The 14,480-nt window shown below is 44.2% G+C and overlaps 1 protein-coding gene across 2 annotated transcripts in view; it reads left to right on the top strand.

Moving 5' to 3' along the window:
• The first annotated feature begins 41 nt into the window (after positions 1 to 41).
• ZCCHC7 (zinc finger CCHC-type containing 7) overlaps positions 42 to 14,480 on the top strand; it is a 123,099-nt gene continuing 108,660 nt past the window's right edge. Inside the window, exons 1-4 of one of the 2 annotated variants that reach the window (XM_030005088.1) lie at positions 42 to 101; positions 1,128 to 1,167; positions 3,890 to 4,007; positions 7,463 to 8,170. In XM_030005088.1, coding sequence (XP_029860948.1) covers positions 7,486 to 8,170 — 685 coding nt within the window. In that variant the 5' untranslated portion in view covers positions 42 to 101; positions 1,128 to 1,167; positions 3,890 to 4,007; positions 7,463 to 7,485. The remainder of the gene's footprint in view (positions 102 to 1,127; positions 1,168 to 3,889; positions 4,008 to 7,462; positions 8,171 to 14,480) is intronic. The other variant, XM_030005087.1, reaches the window with a different exon arrangement.

Here is a 14,480-nt window from a genome sequence, read left to right as displayed (position 1 = left end):
GCTGGCGGGGAGGGAGGCGGGGCCGGAAGCACGCGGCCGGCGGGGCGGGGCGCGGGCGCCGCCACTTCCTGCTCGGCGTGTCCCGGTGCGGCCGGCAGTGAGTACGCGAGCGGCGCCGGTGCCGACCGACCGACCCCGGTCCCGCGGCGCCTCGGCAGCCCCCCCCCCCCCCTCCCCTCCTCCCCGGGCGCTGTCCCCTTCCCCTCCCGGTCCGGTCCGTTGCTCCCCCACCGGCAGGGTCGCCTGCCGGCTCCTCGCCCCGGCGGGCGCCTCTCCCTGACGGCCCGGCCCTTCCACCGCGGGGCGGCCCGGGCACGCTTGCTGCCCGAGGGCCTGCGCTCCGTCTGGCGCCCGCCGAGCCCCCCCCCCTCCCTCCCTCCCTCCTTCCCCTCTTACAGCCGTACCCGCGGTAATCCCTACCCGAGTGCCCGGCCCGGTGCGGCCTGCCCCGTCCGGCCTCCGCTGCTTCAGCCCTTCCCTCTCGGGACCGGGGGAAACCGGTCCGTGCCTATCCGCCTGCCCCACGGCCTGTGGAGGTGGCCGGGCTCTGCCCCGCGGGCGCTGAGGGTGCCAAGCGCCCCTCCGTCCGGGACACCCCCCCCCCCCCCCCCCGGTTTGCCATTAAACAGATGTACGAGTCACTGCATCGGCGTCCGTCTTTATCTCCGGTTGCCAGCGTCTCCCGGTCTCTCGAACGAAGCCCGGAGCGACCGCGCCTCCCGTCGGGAGCGGCGGTGCCGTGCGGGGACACCGGAGGGACGGCTGCCCTTTTTTTGGGCGGAGCGGGGGGGGGGGGAGTCGCTTCGGAGCCCCGGGGTCTCCTCCAGGCGTGGTGCGGAGCGGAACGGTGCCCCGCATGGCGAGACCGTCGGTGGTGTGTGGCCATGAACCGAGTCCGTGTCCTCTCCCGTCTGCTAACTCCCCCTTTTGTGTTCCTTGTTTTCACCGGGCCGGATTCGGTCGTGATCTTAAGTGGAAAAAAAAAAAAAAAAAAGGCAAATCTGTTAATTTGAGGGTGTTTGCGCAGTTACTGCTAAAGGCAGCTCTGAAAATTGCTAAAGGGGAAAAAAAAAAAAAAATCTTCCAGAAGGCTTGAAGTAAACTTCGAATGTTTTGTTATTTTCCAGGGTTTGGGTGTGGAAGATAGATTCCTGTGATCTCCTGAAGGTATAGCTTGTCACTAGAAAAACATTTACCTCTTCTCCAAAGCTCTTCTTCTCTCCTTTACACTCTACTTGCACTGTATTTAAAGAAAGTACAGAAAAAGAAACGTTTTCTCAAGCACACAGCAGATCAGCATAAGAACGAGTTTTACATGTCCGCATTGAGCAACACAAGTTATCCTCGGAGAACCAAGTGACAAAGTTTAGCCAAAAATAACTAATAGCAAATGTCACCATTAGAGCAGCTTTATGGTGCTGTCTACCTTTTTCTTCACTACCTGAAACTGAGACGATAGTTACCATACGTACTTCTCAGGGTTTGCTTCTTGAAAACCAAGGGGTGGGTGGTTGCCCTGGAATCTACTTCACAACATTTTTAAATGGTTCACTGTGAGGGCATTTCTGCTCTAGATTGAGTATGTCGGTGCGGGGAGCAACTCCAGGTGTCTAACAGCTGCGTGTCTCACCTTGCATGGCAAATGAAAATTGTTTCTTTCTCATGTGTGTTGAGTGCAGCTTGGTTATCCCCATAAGGCAAAATAAGATCTGTCTTATGTTTGGTACAGAAACACAATACAGGTGAAGGAAAAAACAGTCTCCTGATATTCACCTCTGATAATAAACACATGTTGTTGGCTTTTTTTTGAAAAAAAACCAAAACCAAAATGTTCAGATTTGATATCTGCATACCTTTGTAGGGTATCAAGAAGAACAAGTATGTGATTTTCATTCTGGTGCTGCACTTCGTAACAATAATTTTGATTGCTTATCTCTCATGAAATAGAGGTATGCGACTTATGAAGGGTACAAAAGCAGTTACAGCAGCTGAAATGAAAGATTTCATTTAAGTGCATTTGAACATTTAAGTTCTTTATCAACTTCCTGTTGGTTGTACCCATGCAGTATCTTAACAGTGTAAAGAACTAGGCAGTTTAGGTATCACAAATGTGAGTAAATAGAAAACTGAGAGAGGGTCTACTCTGCACACAACTATAAAGTCTGTTGATGTCTCCTACCATTCTGATCTCTGAACCTCTGTTCTGATAGATACTTGTGGTTTTAGGAAGTTTTTGGTAATTTCCTTGAAAGACCTTTCTTTTCCATTTTATTGTTGTTCCTATCTGTAACAGAGAATCTGATGATAGGGTTATGTCTTGTCTTTACCTCCTAAGACAGTGAAGAATACGTTTGTTGCTGTATTTTCAACGCGGCCTTTGTCATAAAGTGTTAGATTTGACATTACTGCAAAGATCAAGCAGAGAGCAAGAAAAATAAGGAAATATTTGAAATTCACTGATGATTTGTGGTGGGAATAGTAGACTTGTCTGAAAACTCATATTTGCAAAGGATGGAAAAGTAATCTTTTTTCCAATTCATTTTTTGGTTTTTTTTTGCTTTTTTTTTTGAGTTTTGTTTGAGATTTTTTTCTTTTAAGAAATCTCAGTATTTGAAGTTAAGCACAATGCGTATTTCAAATGGCAAGAGGAAGAGATGAAGAAGTTACTGTGTGAGCTCGGAAAGATTGTAGGAGGTGAAAAAGTAACAGCGGCAGAAGTAATGAAGTTAAGCAGAGGAAGAGAGGAGTTGGTAGGGAGAAACAAGGCCATGTGAAGCAGGAATGGCATGGGAAGGACTGGCCTGGGCATGTTACTGGCTCTTATGCAAAGCCCCTTCTGCACTTATCTTACACCTGAGTGCCCCAAACTGCTTTGAAATTTTGGCCGAGGAATTAGCTGCCTGCACACAACTTGAAAATTGCTGTGGGTGTTCTGATTAACTTGTTAGTGCTCTTTTCCCCTGCCTGAAAGTCATTGCCAGCACCTCCCTCCTGACTGCGCTGTGCTGCTGCAAACTTTTGTTGCTTTATCTAGTGGGGGATGTTGGGTTTTTTAATGGACTAGCTGAAAAGTGTTGGCAAGCAGTCTTTGTAAATGATCTGGGAAAATGATCTCCTGCCATTTCTAACAATAGCCATCTAGAGTTTTGTTTGGAAATGGTTAAAAGAGATTCAGATAGGTGTGATTTTTAATTTGTTTTAACATCAGTAGCCCTTTACCTGAACTGTTAGTACTTAAGGCTTACCAGAGGGGCAGTCAGGTACTTTTGAGGAAAGTTGTGCTCTGGGTTCAGGTAGGAATGGGGTTCCTCTTGATGAAGGGACAGGGTTCTGCCATGGCCTAGGGTTTGAAGTTTTGGGGTTTCTTTAAAAATAAGGCAGGCCAGTTCCAAAGTATGACACGTCAGTGTGTTACGCTCTCTGCAGCCTGTATTACCTACCAAATCAGTTAGTCTATGCAGGACTGTTATTTTTCATGTGGTTTTCACACTCAGACATGAGGGCTGTCTTTGTAATTGTATAGCTGGTAGCAAAAAGGACGATTGCCCATTGTCTAAACCTTTCAATGGTGAAAGAAAATCTAAATTCCTGGACACTGGCAGTCAGATACGTCTTTCTCTGTTTTGAGCATCAGTATGAATACAGTAAGAGACTGCTTCACTTTGACAATCTGAAAAATACCAAAACTTTGTCTGTCAGGCTCCTCTTCCCTTTCCTAGAGGCAGGTGTTTTGTCTGCTTTGGTGCCAAACACCTGAAACGGGTGTTTCCCACTCTGTGATGAAGAGGTGGGGCATAGCTATTGCCCAAGTTTGAGGATGGTGAACAGTGGAACTAGATATCTTCAGACTGTGTTGTGATGCTGATGTTTGATGTTTCTTGTTACCCAGTGGCCTGCCGTGCATGCTGAGCAAGAGGAGGAGCCCTTCGTCATCATTCCAGTCATTGGCGTGGACCTGGGAGGAGGAGCCATTGTTTGACCTGAGCTTCTGGGGAGGATAGATCAAAGTAGGTGTAGTGTCGTGCTGTCTCTTCTTACTTTTGTCTTTGTTACGAAGCATCCGTGAGTCAGCTTCTTGGGCGCTCTTTGACACTCGTGATCCAGCAGTCTTGTTTAGCTGCATGTTTTCAGCAATGGTCATGTACTTAACTTTGTGTGAGTTCATCCAGTGGGTGACAGAATGGGAAGGAAAGAGTGCTTGAATTAAGTTGGCTTTTCAAGTATCACTAAAATTGCGGCATGCTTCGGGGGGATTCTTTCATTTCCTCTATCACTGAAGGTCTCTTTTCTGACATCCCGTAACCACAGATTAATATTGTAAATGTGCTTGACTGGAGCCAGCTCTGCTTTTATTTTCACCCTGTGGATGGGAACAGGCTAAGACCTGTTTGAAAGGGTGACCCCATGTATAGTTGAGAGAAATGTTTAAGTATGGGGGCTTCATTTGGTCTGTCAGGTCCTTTTCTGTCTTACTTCTTTACTACCTACAACCGTTCAGATGGCCAGCGTTTTAGTTATTCCTCCTGTCTACGGCATCCAGACCTACATACTGGTATAAAATAAGTTTATTGTCTCTATTACCACCAAGTTCTGACCTCATTCTTTGATATTTTTATTTGGCATAATAGATATTATATTTACCTAAGAACCCGCATGAGAGAGGCAGAGTCTAGCAGGTACAGATATATCCACATTATCCTCACATTATTGCTGCATACGTTGTGCTGCTAAGCAGAGTTCTGTGTTGGCAGGTGTAAAAGTTTCCAGGAGCTTACAGTCGCTGTGCGGATAGGACAGCTTTTAAAACAGATTCTATAACCTCCAGTTGTTAAATTTTAGGACTGTATTTGTAGGTTAGAAACCAACTTGAGTGTATTAGGAGATAGCTGAGCACGTGCGTGGATGAGTAGAGTTCTGATGGTCTTTGGATGTGATCTCATCTGGTGACGACCAAAGTGACTTCTTCGGCTGTGCAGGTGAGATTGAATGATGTATGCTGATCTACTAGAAGACTAAACAGAAAAGAGTACAGCGTATGGATTGTCAGTAAGCATTGTATTTTCCTGCTGGTGCGCTCATGTTTTATGTGGTTTTGCTTTGTTTATTTTTGTGGGAAGAGTGTCTTCCTCTTTAGTTTGACTTTGGTATAACAGGAATACAAATGAGGTCAAATCTGTCGTGATCAGGGAAGGACTCTTGCAGGGTGTACACAGAAAGTTGTCATAGTAAGAGCCTTTGGGCTCTTTAAATACCATCACCGCACAAATTACTTATGTACAAAGTTCATGAATCTAATTTTTTGTACTTGTGTATCAGTATGTGTATTTAAACAATACCATGCAACTTCCTTCCACAACTAAAAAACTGAACTCCATCTGACAGTTCTCATGTCTAAAAAAGCTTGTTGGCTTCCCTAGGAGTAACTGTAACACCGAAATAAAGATAGACCTTTCAGAGAAAGTATTCCCTTTCCTCTCCTCCATGCATGATAGGGTCACGTAAACAAAATAAGGTACCCTGTGAATTAGGCAAAGTAACTTTAGAATGTCTCTGGATTTCCTGTCCCGCTAGGGAGTTGGTAGTGAACTCTAGCGACGCTTGCCATTGTGTTGGGATCACAAAATAGCTGAGGTTGGAAGGAATCTCTGCCAATTGTCTCGTCTAACCCCTTGACTCAAAGCAGGGTGACTTAGAGCAGTTTGCTCAAGGCCATGTCCAGCTGGGTTTTGAATGTCTTCAAGGATGGAAGCTCCGCAGCCTTTCTGGGCAACAGAGTAAAAAAGGGTTTTTTCTTATGTTTAAGTGGAATTTCCTGTATTTTATCTTTTGCGTCCATTGCCCCTCGTCATGTTTCTGGACACTACTTGGAAGAGCCTGGATCTGTCTTATTTACTGCCCCCCCCATCATGTATTTATGTACTTTGATAAGATCCCCGAGCCTCCTTTTCTTGAGGATGAACAGTCCCACCTGTCTCAGCCTGGCCTCATATGACAGATGCCCCAATCCCTTAATCGTTTTAGTGGCCCTTCACCGCACTCGCTCCAGTATGTCCATCTTATCTAGTACTGGAGAACCCAGAGCTGTACACAGCGCTCCACATGAGTGCTGACCGGAGCAGAAGGATAACCTCCCTCACCCTGCTGGCGGTGTTTTTCAGGAGCCCAGGATGATTTTTGTGCCAGAAGTGTATTGGCTTATGGTCAACTCGTCGCATCCCCGGGTCCTTTTTTGCACACCTGCTTTCCAGGCAGTGGGCCCCCAGCCCATCTCCTTTGCAGGTGCAGGACTTGGCATTTACCTTTGCTGACCTTCGTGAGGATCCTCTCTGCCCACTTCTCCAGCCCACTGAGGTACCTCCAAATGGCAGCACAACCATCTGTGTATCAGCCACTCCTCCCAATTTTGCATCATCTGCAAACTTGCTGAGGGTGCACTTTGTCCCATCAGCCAGCTTTTATAGCCTATTTGTTTAAAAAGCAGTATTGCTGAGTACATGAGAAGGGAAATTGGGGCTTTAGTCCCAGAACCACCAAAATGGCTGTTAAAGGTTGTAGGTAATTACTGCTAAACTGGTAGCAGCACAGAGATGTCATAGCTAATGTTGAGCTGGGCAGACGCTCTTCGCAGGTATGTCTTCCTCAGGTGCAAGAGCATTGTAGTTGCATTTTCATGGCATTCTAACTCAGTTCGTAAGTCCTGATGGGACAATGCGACATGCTAGTTTGTATGAAGGCTGCAGATTTGTATACTACCTTTAGTATTCTTTTTTTTTATGCTGCCTTCAGACCTGAGTGTGTGGAGAGCATGTCTGGGTGCTTCTGTATCATAGCTTTGGCGCTTCTCATCATAGGATTAAATTCCACAGCAGGGGAGATGGAACTAGGTGATCTTTAAGGTCCCTTCCAATCCAAACCATTCTGTGATTCTAATTCTGAAGTGCCAGTTCAGGTGACTCTGCAGCCCAGGTGTAGATAGGCTCCAAGTAACTTCTATCAAATAGTGCTGAATGTTCCTTCTCTGCTCTTTCAGGTATGTGTGTAAGATGTTACTTAGTAAAACAAGTTGCAAAGTACCCAGAATTAATACTAGTTGGTGGAACAATCAAAACTCGTGTTCAGACACTCATTTGGTTCCCAATCCATGCAGGTACCCTGGCTTTGAACCAAGGATGAAGAGGAGCTGTGGAAGCTGAGAGCACATTAAGTGCAACTTTTCAGAAGCCAAAGTAGTTGAGGTTAAAGTAGTAGTTAAGGTTAAAGCAGATGCACCCTTGAGTAGCTTTTGCTATTACAGATTTGAGCTTTGATTGTTGTAGCTGTTAAGCCTGCTCGGTTTTATCTTCTGTACACAGAGCTCTATGACTAACCTTAGCAATTTCAGAAAGGCCAAAAGTATCATTGGAAAGATGGTTTTGAGCATACATTCATGACCATTCTGATATAAACTTTTTTTTTTTTGTAGATACAGACTATTCGCTTTCCAGAATGTTTGCTGGATATGAAGACGCTGACGATTCTGAAGTGTATGAAGATGAACTTTATCATGAGGAGACATCCAGTGAAGAGGCTGTTGATAGTGAGGTGGAATTTCATCTCTACAGCCAGATCCACTATTCCCAAAATCTTGGAGAAATCAGCACACTGGAAATGGATGAAGAAGCTGATGTTGCAGGAGTCATGGCTCATAGTTCAGTTCTACCTGAGAAACGGTGTGAAGACAAGAAGATCACTGGGTTCATTGATCGTGGTGCTCAGCTTTCAGACGACCCTGAGATCATCGTCTTGTCTGATACACCGGATGAAGACAGTGTTTACAAAAGCAAAGCAAAGAAGTCAACGGGCTCTTTAGCTCAAGGTAAAACATGTATCCATCCAGGATCTTCCACGCCAAATGATGCTGAAGCTGCTGCACGTAATACCCTGTATCCTGCTGGATCAGGCACAGACATTTCAAAGCAAAGGAAAAGTGCTAGTGGGAAGCTTAACCCAGTTAGTTCTGCTGAAGCTCATGCCATCCAAGATGTGTTGGTAATAGATAGCTCAGAGCAGGAGAGCTTGATATCTGACAGTGATAATGTCGAGAGTTGGATGCTTTTGGGAGCTGGTGCAGATGACAGAGATGAAGATATAATGTTGAACATTGAAGGCTGTGCAAGTCCGGTCAGCGAAGGTTAGTACTGTTTTTAATCACTTGTTTATCCTTCTGTATGTGGGAGCATTTGTCTGCAAAGATACTGATGTCAGTGTTTGAAAAAAAAGTTAAATAGAAAGCAAATTGGAGTGCATAATGATGGGTGCAAAACTATGATGAAGGAAATAGCTAACCATTTATTTATACCATTTCAATACCATTATTTCAGTAGTGTCATATATGGAAAGACAGTATTTTTGCTGGCAGAAATTTAGAAGTAGTATCAGAGTGATTCATGTTGTGAACTTTCCAACTTTCCTGTATATTTTGTATTTCCAAAAGCATATAAGAAGCAGGGGGGGAGGGGGGCGGGGCAGGGTGAAAGGGGGGTGAAATAAAGAGGGAATACAACGGTTTCTCGTTGTAAACAAAGTAAGTAGAAAAAAAAAAACAGTTTGAGGACTAGAGACATAAAGAAAATCGGACATAGGAACTGCATAACAGTAAAAAGTTTGCTGAAAAATGCTGCAGGGTAGGAAAGTAGTCGGTGCTCAGAACCCACGGAGCAGTGTCATTCCTCTTTTCATGTGATGAGGTTTCTGCCCCGCTGCCCCTGTCTGCCTTGCCTCATTGCCCCTCAGCAGTGCAGAGACCAGTGCTTGTTACAGCTTTGCTGTATGGTCGACCAGCGAAGTTACAACTCAGGAAAGGGATGAACTGTAACAGGAGAGGGCAAGGAAGGGAGGGGAGACCTGAGCTGGTTCCCTTTCCTGAAACAGATTCTGTAACCGCTCCTTCAGGAGTCTGGCAGTTTGGGCTGTTGATCTAAAATTTACTGTAACTTCTTGTATGGATTCTGTATTGAATAATTCAGAGAGATTCCCAACTGCCAAGACTAAAATTTAACATTTTGGTATTTTGCAAAATACTCTTCCACATTACAGTGCAGAAAGTTAGTAAATGCGATGGTTAGCGCAACAGATTTTGGATATCTGTTTGTAATAATCATGGTATGTAATGCATACCTTGTCACCAGCAACCAAAACCGTGTTGGACTATCAGCCATGCTTTTTTCTTGCCCACCGGTTTCCCGATGCAGAAAGATCATTTCCAGAAACAGCGTCCCCTGCCAGTCTGAGACAAAACAGAACCTGAAGAAAGGCTGCTTCAGTGGCGGGGCTAGCCAGATCAGCTGCAGCACTGGGCACCTTTGCAAGACTTTTTAAATTTAAAACAAAAAAGTATACCCTAATTTTACTTGGTGCACATGTAAATGAGGTGGTTTTGGGTGCAGGGAAATGAAACGTTCTGCAGCGCTGACCTGCAGGCTGACACTAGTAAAGTTTTTCCTGAGGGTGGCTGTGTAAACAGTGCTGCTGTTCACATGCTGCTCCTAAGCTGTTTGAGAGGGGAAAGCTGAGAAATTGTCTTTGCCAACACCTGTTTCTTGCCCATAAATGTTGTCCATAAATGTCCAATAACTAACTTTTTGCTTAGAGTTGTTCCTGTGTATATGTTTTTGCATAGCTATCCATAGTCCATTGCTAAACAGTCCATAGTGTGCACTCGATCTCAGATGGTTGATTAAAGACTCCAGTGTGCTTGCCCAAGCCTCAGAGATTTAAGAAATGCTTTCCCTATTCCCAGTGCAATGCCAGAAGAGTGGCAGAGCATTCAGTTGCTATGCCAGAGTCCCACACAGCCACATTATATTTGGAATTTATGTAATTCTTTTCTCCCTGTAAATGTTTTAAAATGCAGTTTCTAAGATTTAACTTGACATTGCTAAATTTCATTAAATATCTTTCTTTTTGTATTTTCATATCCTGTCCTTTTCTTTGAAACTAGAGCTAATAGGCTTGTCTTTTTCTTAAATTACTCTTGCCTCTTGGGGACCAAATGTTTGGTGCTGTGTGGTGACTGCTGTAACAGCAATGCAGTTTGTGCATAGCACAGTTAATACATTTTCTGAGTAGCGTCTATTTTTCTCATAACTGCTGGGTAGGCAAATGACCTGGAGTTAGGTTTCTTTTGTTCCGTTTACTCTGTGTATCTCCTTGGATTTAGGTACCGAAATTGCTGACAGTAGCGCTAAAGATTACCCCAAAAAACAGAAGATAGAAAAATGTTCAAATAGTGCTTGAGACTTTAAGCATGTTTCAAAGTTACTTATACACATTTTGGGAAACATTCTGTAACTAATTTATCGGAGTGATTACGCTTGCTAGGTGTAACATGAAAATGAAAATTCATTCTTTGTGCTGTTATAGCGAAGGTGTGCCAGTGCTAACCAGGAGAGGCTTTTAAAATTCAGTACAGGAGGTTAATATCAGGAGACAGTTTTGCTAACTTATGGTATGTTTTTGTAATGAATGTAATAATGTTTCTGATTTGTTTATATACTCATAGATGTTGACAATAAGCAAGCCACATTCAAAGCAGGTAACGGGAGGAGAATTTTCCTGCGGTGTATAAACTTGTCGTACTGTTCAGGACTAAAATGGTTTCATTTAATGTAGGTGATGTAAAGATTTTTTGAGATGCTCAAATGGGACCTCACAGACAGCCACACAAGAGGCTTATAAATATAACTGTTCTTCTCCTACTCTGATGTTTATTCTCAAAGTTAGGTCAGAACCTCCTCAAAACCCCCTTTTGCGACTTGCCTCACATCAGTAGTGGTTTTGCCAACAGCAGCCTCGTGCCTGGAGATGTGGGATGTATGGAACACGCGTCAGACGCACACAGCTGTTTGGGAGCAGGTGCTACTCGTACACGCACATCTCTCTCTTCGTTTTAGCTGTTGCCTTTCTACGTATGTATGACTTTCCAGAAAGCCTTAACCTTTGCACATTTCTTCTGACCACGATCAAGTTAGTGATGATCCGTTTGACTCTGCTGTATGCAATGGGCAGAGCAGAGGTCCATGCCCGGGTGCTGGCCCCGATGCAGGCACGCACCTGAGGCGGAGAGGGTACCGCAGGGCCGGGCTCCAGTCAAACCCCTGGTTCTCGACCGTGTCCCAAATTCCAGCGAATGTTATTCAGGTAGCTCCGGCGTGCAAAAAGTTTGGTTCAGCTGCTGTGTTTCTAATGTGTTTGGTGATGGGGATGCAAAAACACAGCCTTAAAGTAAATTGGTGCTGTATGTACGTGTGTATGTAATGAAAAGCCGAAAGAGCATCAAAATAGTTTTAGGGAACAAAAGCCATAAATCTTCCTACTATAAAGTAACCATAACTGTTTATTGAGCTTATGCAGCATTGTATCTCCAGTTCTGTAGACTATAAAGGACTCCTTTGCTGAAACATAAACATAAAAATTTTAAGTCCGAGGGAAGAAATGCATTTAAAAAATACGTGTGTTGGCAAATTATCCTCTCAAAGATATTCTCTGCTAATTCATTTAAATTATTTTGAGACATGCACAGTTCTGTTTTCAAGGTTTCTAAAGAACGAGATCAAGTATTTAGGTGACTGCATAGTATGTAAATTACTATTTTAGGGCTTGCAGTATCAGTAAGGATGGATGTGGAGTGTAGTGACTGGTGAAGCCTTGCCTATCACATTCTCCACCGAAACTGCCTGTGACTGTGTAAATGGGATAGACCATGACAGTGTCATGGTGTGGTTAGTGTCCAGTTTGCTTCACATTAAAAGGGGAACTAAAACGTGAACAATTCTCCCAACTATGAGAGTAGCCGGTTGTGTCGGTCATTTGATGAGTCTGTTTTCACGTCTGAGTCCCTGAAATAGAGATGCTGAAGTTCCACTGGAGTCAGAAGTAGCTCAAGGAAAGGAATTAGGCTTATCTCCTTTTGCTGTTAACTCCGCTACATCTTACTTGCCTGCCCTGCTCTTGTCTAACAACCTTATTATTTTTATTATTCTCTATAAACAAATAACACTTTCTTGATGCCTCCAATGCACAGAGTCTTCTCCCCAGACAGCCTTCTAGCTTCAGTCATCACCGTCTGCAGTGACAGAAAAGACATGTCCAGACGTCCCTTTGCCTTGGGACATGAGCTCTGGTTCGTGATGGTAAATCAAGATTCACCTGTACCCTTCTGTCTTCAGCTGACATCTTGAAAGTTATGGCTGGTCCACAAACACTGCTGTTCAGTACACAGTTGAAAAGTTTTCCTCCCTTTTGTGCCCTCTTTCCAAATGGCTTTAGATGCCTTTCACTTTTTCTTTTTGCTTGCCTAATACCACATTTGTGCCCATATTTCTGTAAAATACAACTTTTTGTCATGTGTCTGCTGGTTTCTCAGCACATAGAGCTGATTGGCAACCTTTAATTGATTGGGATATGAAGATTGGTGCTGGCTTTCTTGTTTCACATAGAGGGATATCATGGAAAGCACTTACTGTGTCCGTACTGACTCTGTCCTTCCTTACTCTGACTTGGTTTTTCTGTGGTGAGATTGCACATGGCTTGGAAACAAAGCAGGCACTTGAATTACAGACGGTCAGCCAAGCTGAAAGACAGGGGCCACATACCTGTATGTGTTACTTGCCCCCACCTGGTCATCTGCGGGTTTCCTTGCATGGTGTTTGGAAAAGTGTGCGCTGCTGCTGGTCGATACTTTGCAAAAAGGGTCCTACCTGCTTCACGTGGTGTTTAAAAAATAGGTAGTTCAGCAAATCTAGGTCTTTCGTATGATTTACCTGATTTTTTTAAACATTTATTGTCCAGAAGAAAGTGTGCAAAGAGAATCATTACAAACTGTACTATGTACTAAATGCAGTGAATTCATTTTTAGTGTTGGAGGGTTTCCAGGTCTTTGAAGGAGGGTTCTCCCCTCCCACCCCTTTCCTCCACTTTGCAATAAGAGTATATATGGTAAGAATGTTAATCTCCTGTAGTTGGAAGTCTTTCATCCATTCCTTCATTAAAAGCTTCCTTTTAACATATTTCCTCTCCCACACATAGCTGCAATCCTAATCTCTGCATTTTTCTTTTCCTCATGGCTTTTGGAAAGACAGCTTTCAAAGCTGCAGCATTGATGTCCGGCCACTAAGGGGTACAAAAAACAATTTATCTTCTCCCTGTTTCATCCTATGCCCACCCAGTACCTTCCTTGGAGACAACGGGCTAATGTGATCGCACTCTGGGCTTGGCAGATTTGTGGAGTGCAGTGCATATGGTTGGTTTTGAATCCAAAGTTTCTATAAAAGAGCACATATGGACTCTGCTGGGCTCCCAGAGGGGGAATGGTTGTTTTCTTCTCCGCTCTTGATTTTTTTCTTATTAACACAGTAGCGAGGCTTTTACAAGAGCATCACTAGAGATGCTACTTCTGGCACAAGAAGTTGCTCTTGAAAGTAACAGCCACTGGATATCGGTCTGCCCTAGTAAAGAGCGTTCATTCAAATGCCCTTCGTGGTCATTGCTCCGCAGCCTGTAAGCCTCGTCGGAAGCCCTGGTGCAGCCTCCTTAGCAGCTCTGGCTGCGTTTTCGTGACATTTGCAGACAGTGACATGGCGTGCGATAGTCTGAGCGATTCCCATGTGTGCTGCTCGGCACGGCTGCTGCTCAGGGGTCCCGGGGGGTCCTTCCCTCCGCAGCAGCAGCCCCTGGACCAGGGACCGACTCAGCTTCTGTTTGGGTGCAGTGCCTGTTTAGCTGGAGCTTGCTCCAGCCCTGGGTCACGAAGAGGCTGTGTACCAAGGATGACACTGTGATTTATTTAAGCATTTTGTTCCACGACGGCGTAGAAGCTGTACTTGGTGTAGCTTTGGCTCTGGTGGTAACCTCAGACAAACGAAGGGCAGAAGACTCAGAGCAGAAAGCACAAAACTCAGCTGAGGCTTATGGGGTGTTGTGAGATATTTTTAAATCTGTTTGTCATGTGATCTTCTAGCTATTTGAATAGGCGAAGTAATTTTTGTGTTTCCTAACAGATTGACTTCTGGCATTTGTAAAATACGAGTATTTTTAATCGTCTCTGTTGACACTAGTTATGAAAGGAAGCCAGCATTCAAGGGGTAAATCATTTCACTTGAGGCACAGGATTTTGTGTCAACTTTTGCTCTAACTGTCCTGTAAAACTGCCCTGTACGAAAAGAAACAGTGAACATAAAATAAAGTGCACGTTAGTGTTTCCAAAGCAGTTTTTTTCAGCTTTCCATTTTGGCATCCATTGCCACCTTTTTTTCCACGTTTAGAGGTCTTTCTATGCACTGATTTTTAGCCTGAGTAATCAAGTCTCTCGTTCAGTCAAAGAAACCATAACAAAAGTACATCTGTAAAATGAAAAAGAAAAAAAGAAAAGGATTTGAACATTTAGTGAATGAAGCCATTAAAAAAAAGGCCTAAAATTAAAAAAAAAGTAATTTGAAAGGATC

The sequence above is a fragment of the Aquila chrysaetos genome, chromosome Z, assembly GCF_900496995.4.
Source record: "Aquila chrysaetos chrysaetos chromosome Z, bAquChr1.4, whole genome shotgun sequence".
Lineage (NCBI taxonomy): Eukaryota > Metazoa > Chordata > Aves > Accipitriformes > Accipitridae > Aquila > Aquila chrysaetos.
Note: the sequence above shows the minus strand (reverse complement) of the source record. Positions and strands in the feature narration are given on the sequence as shown.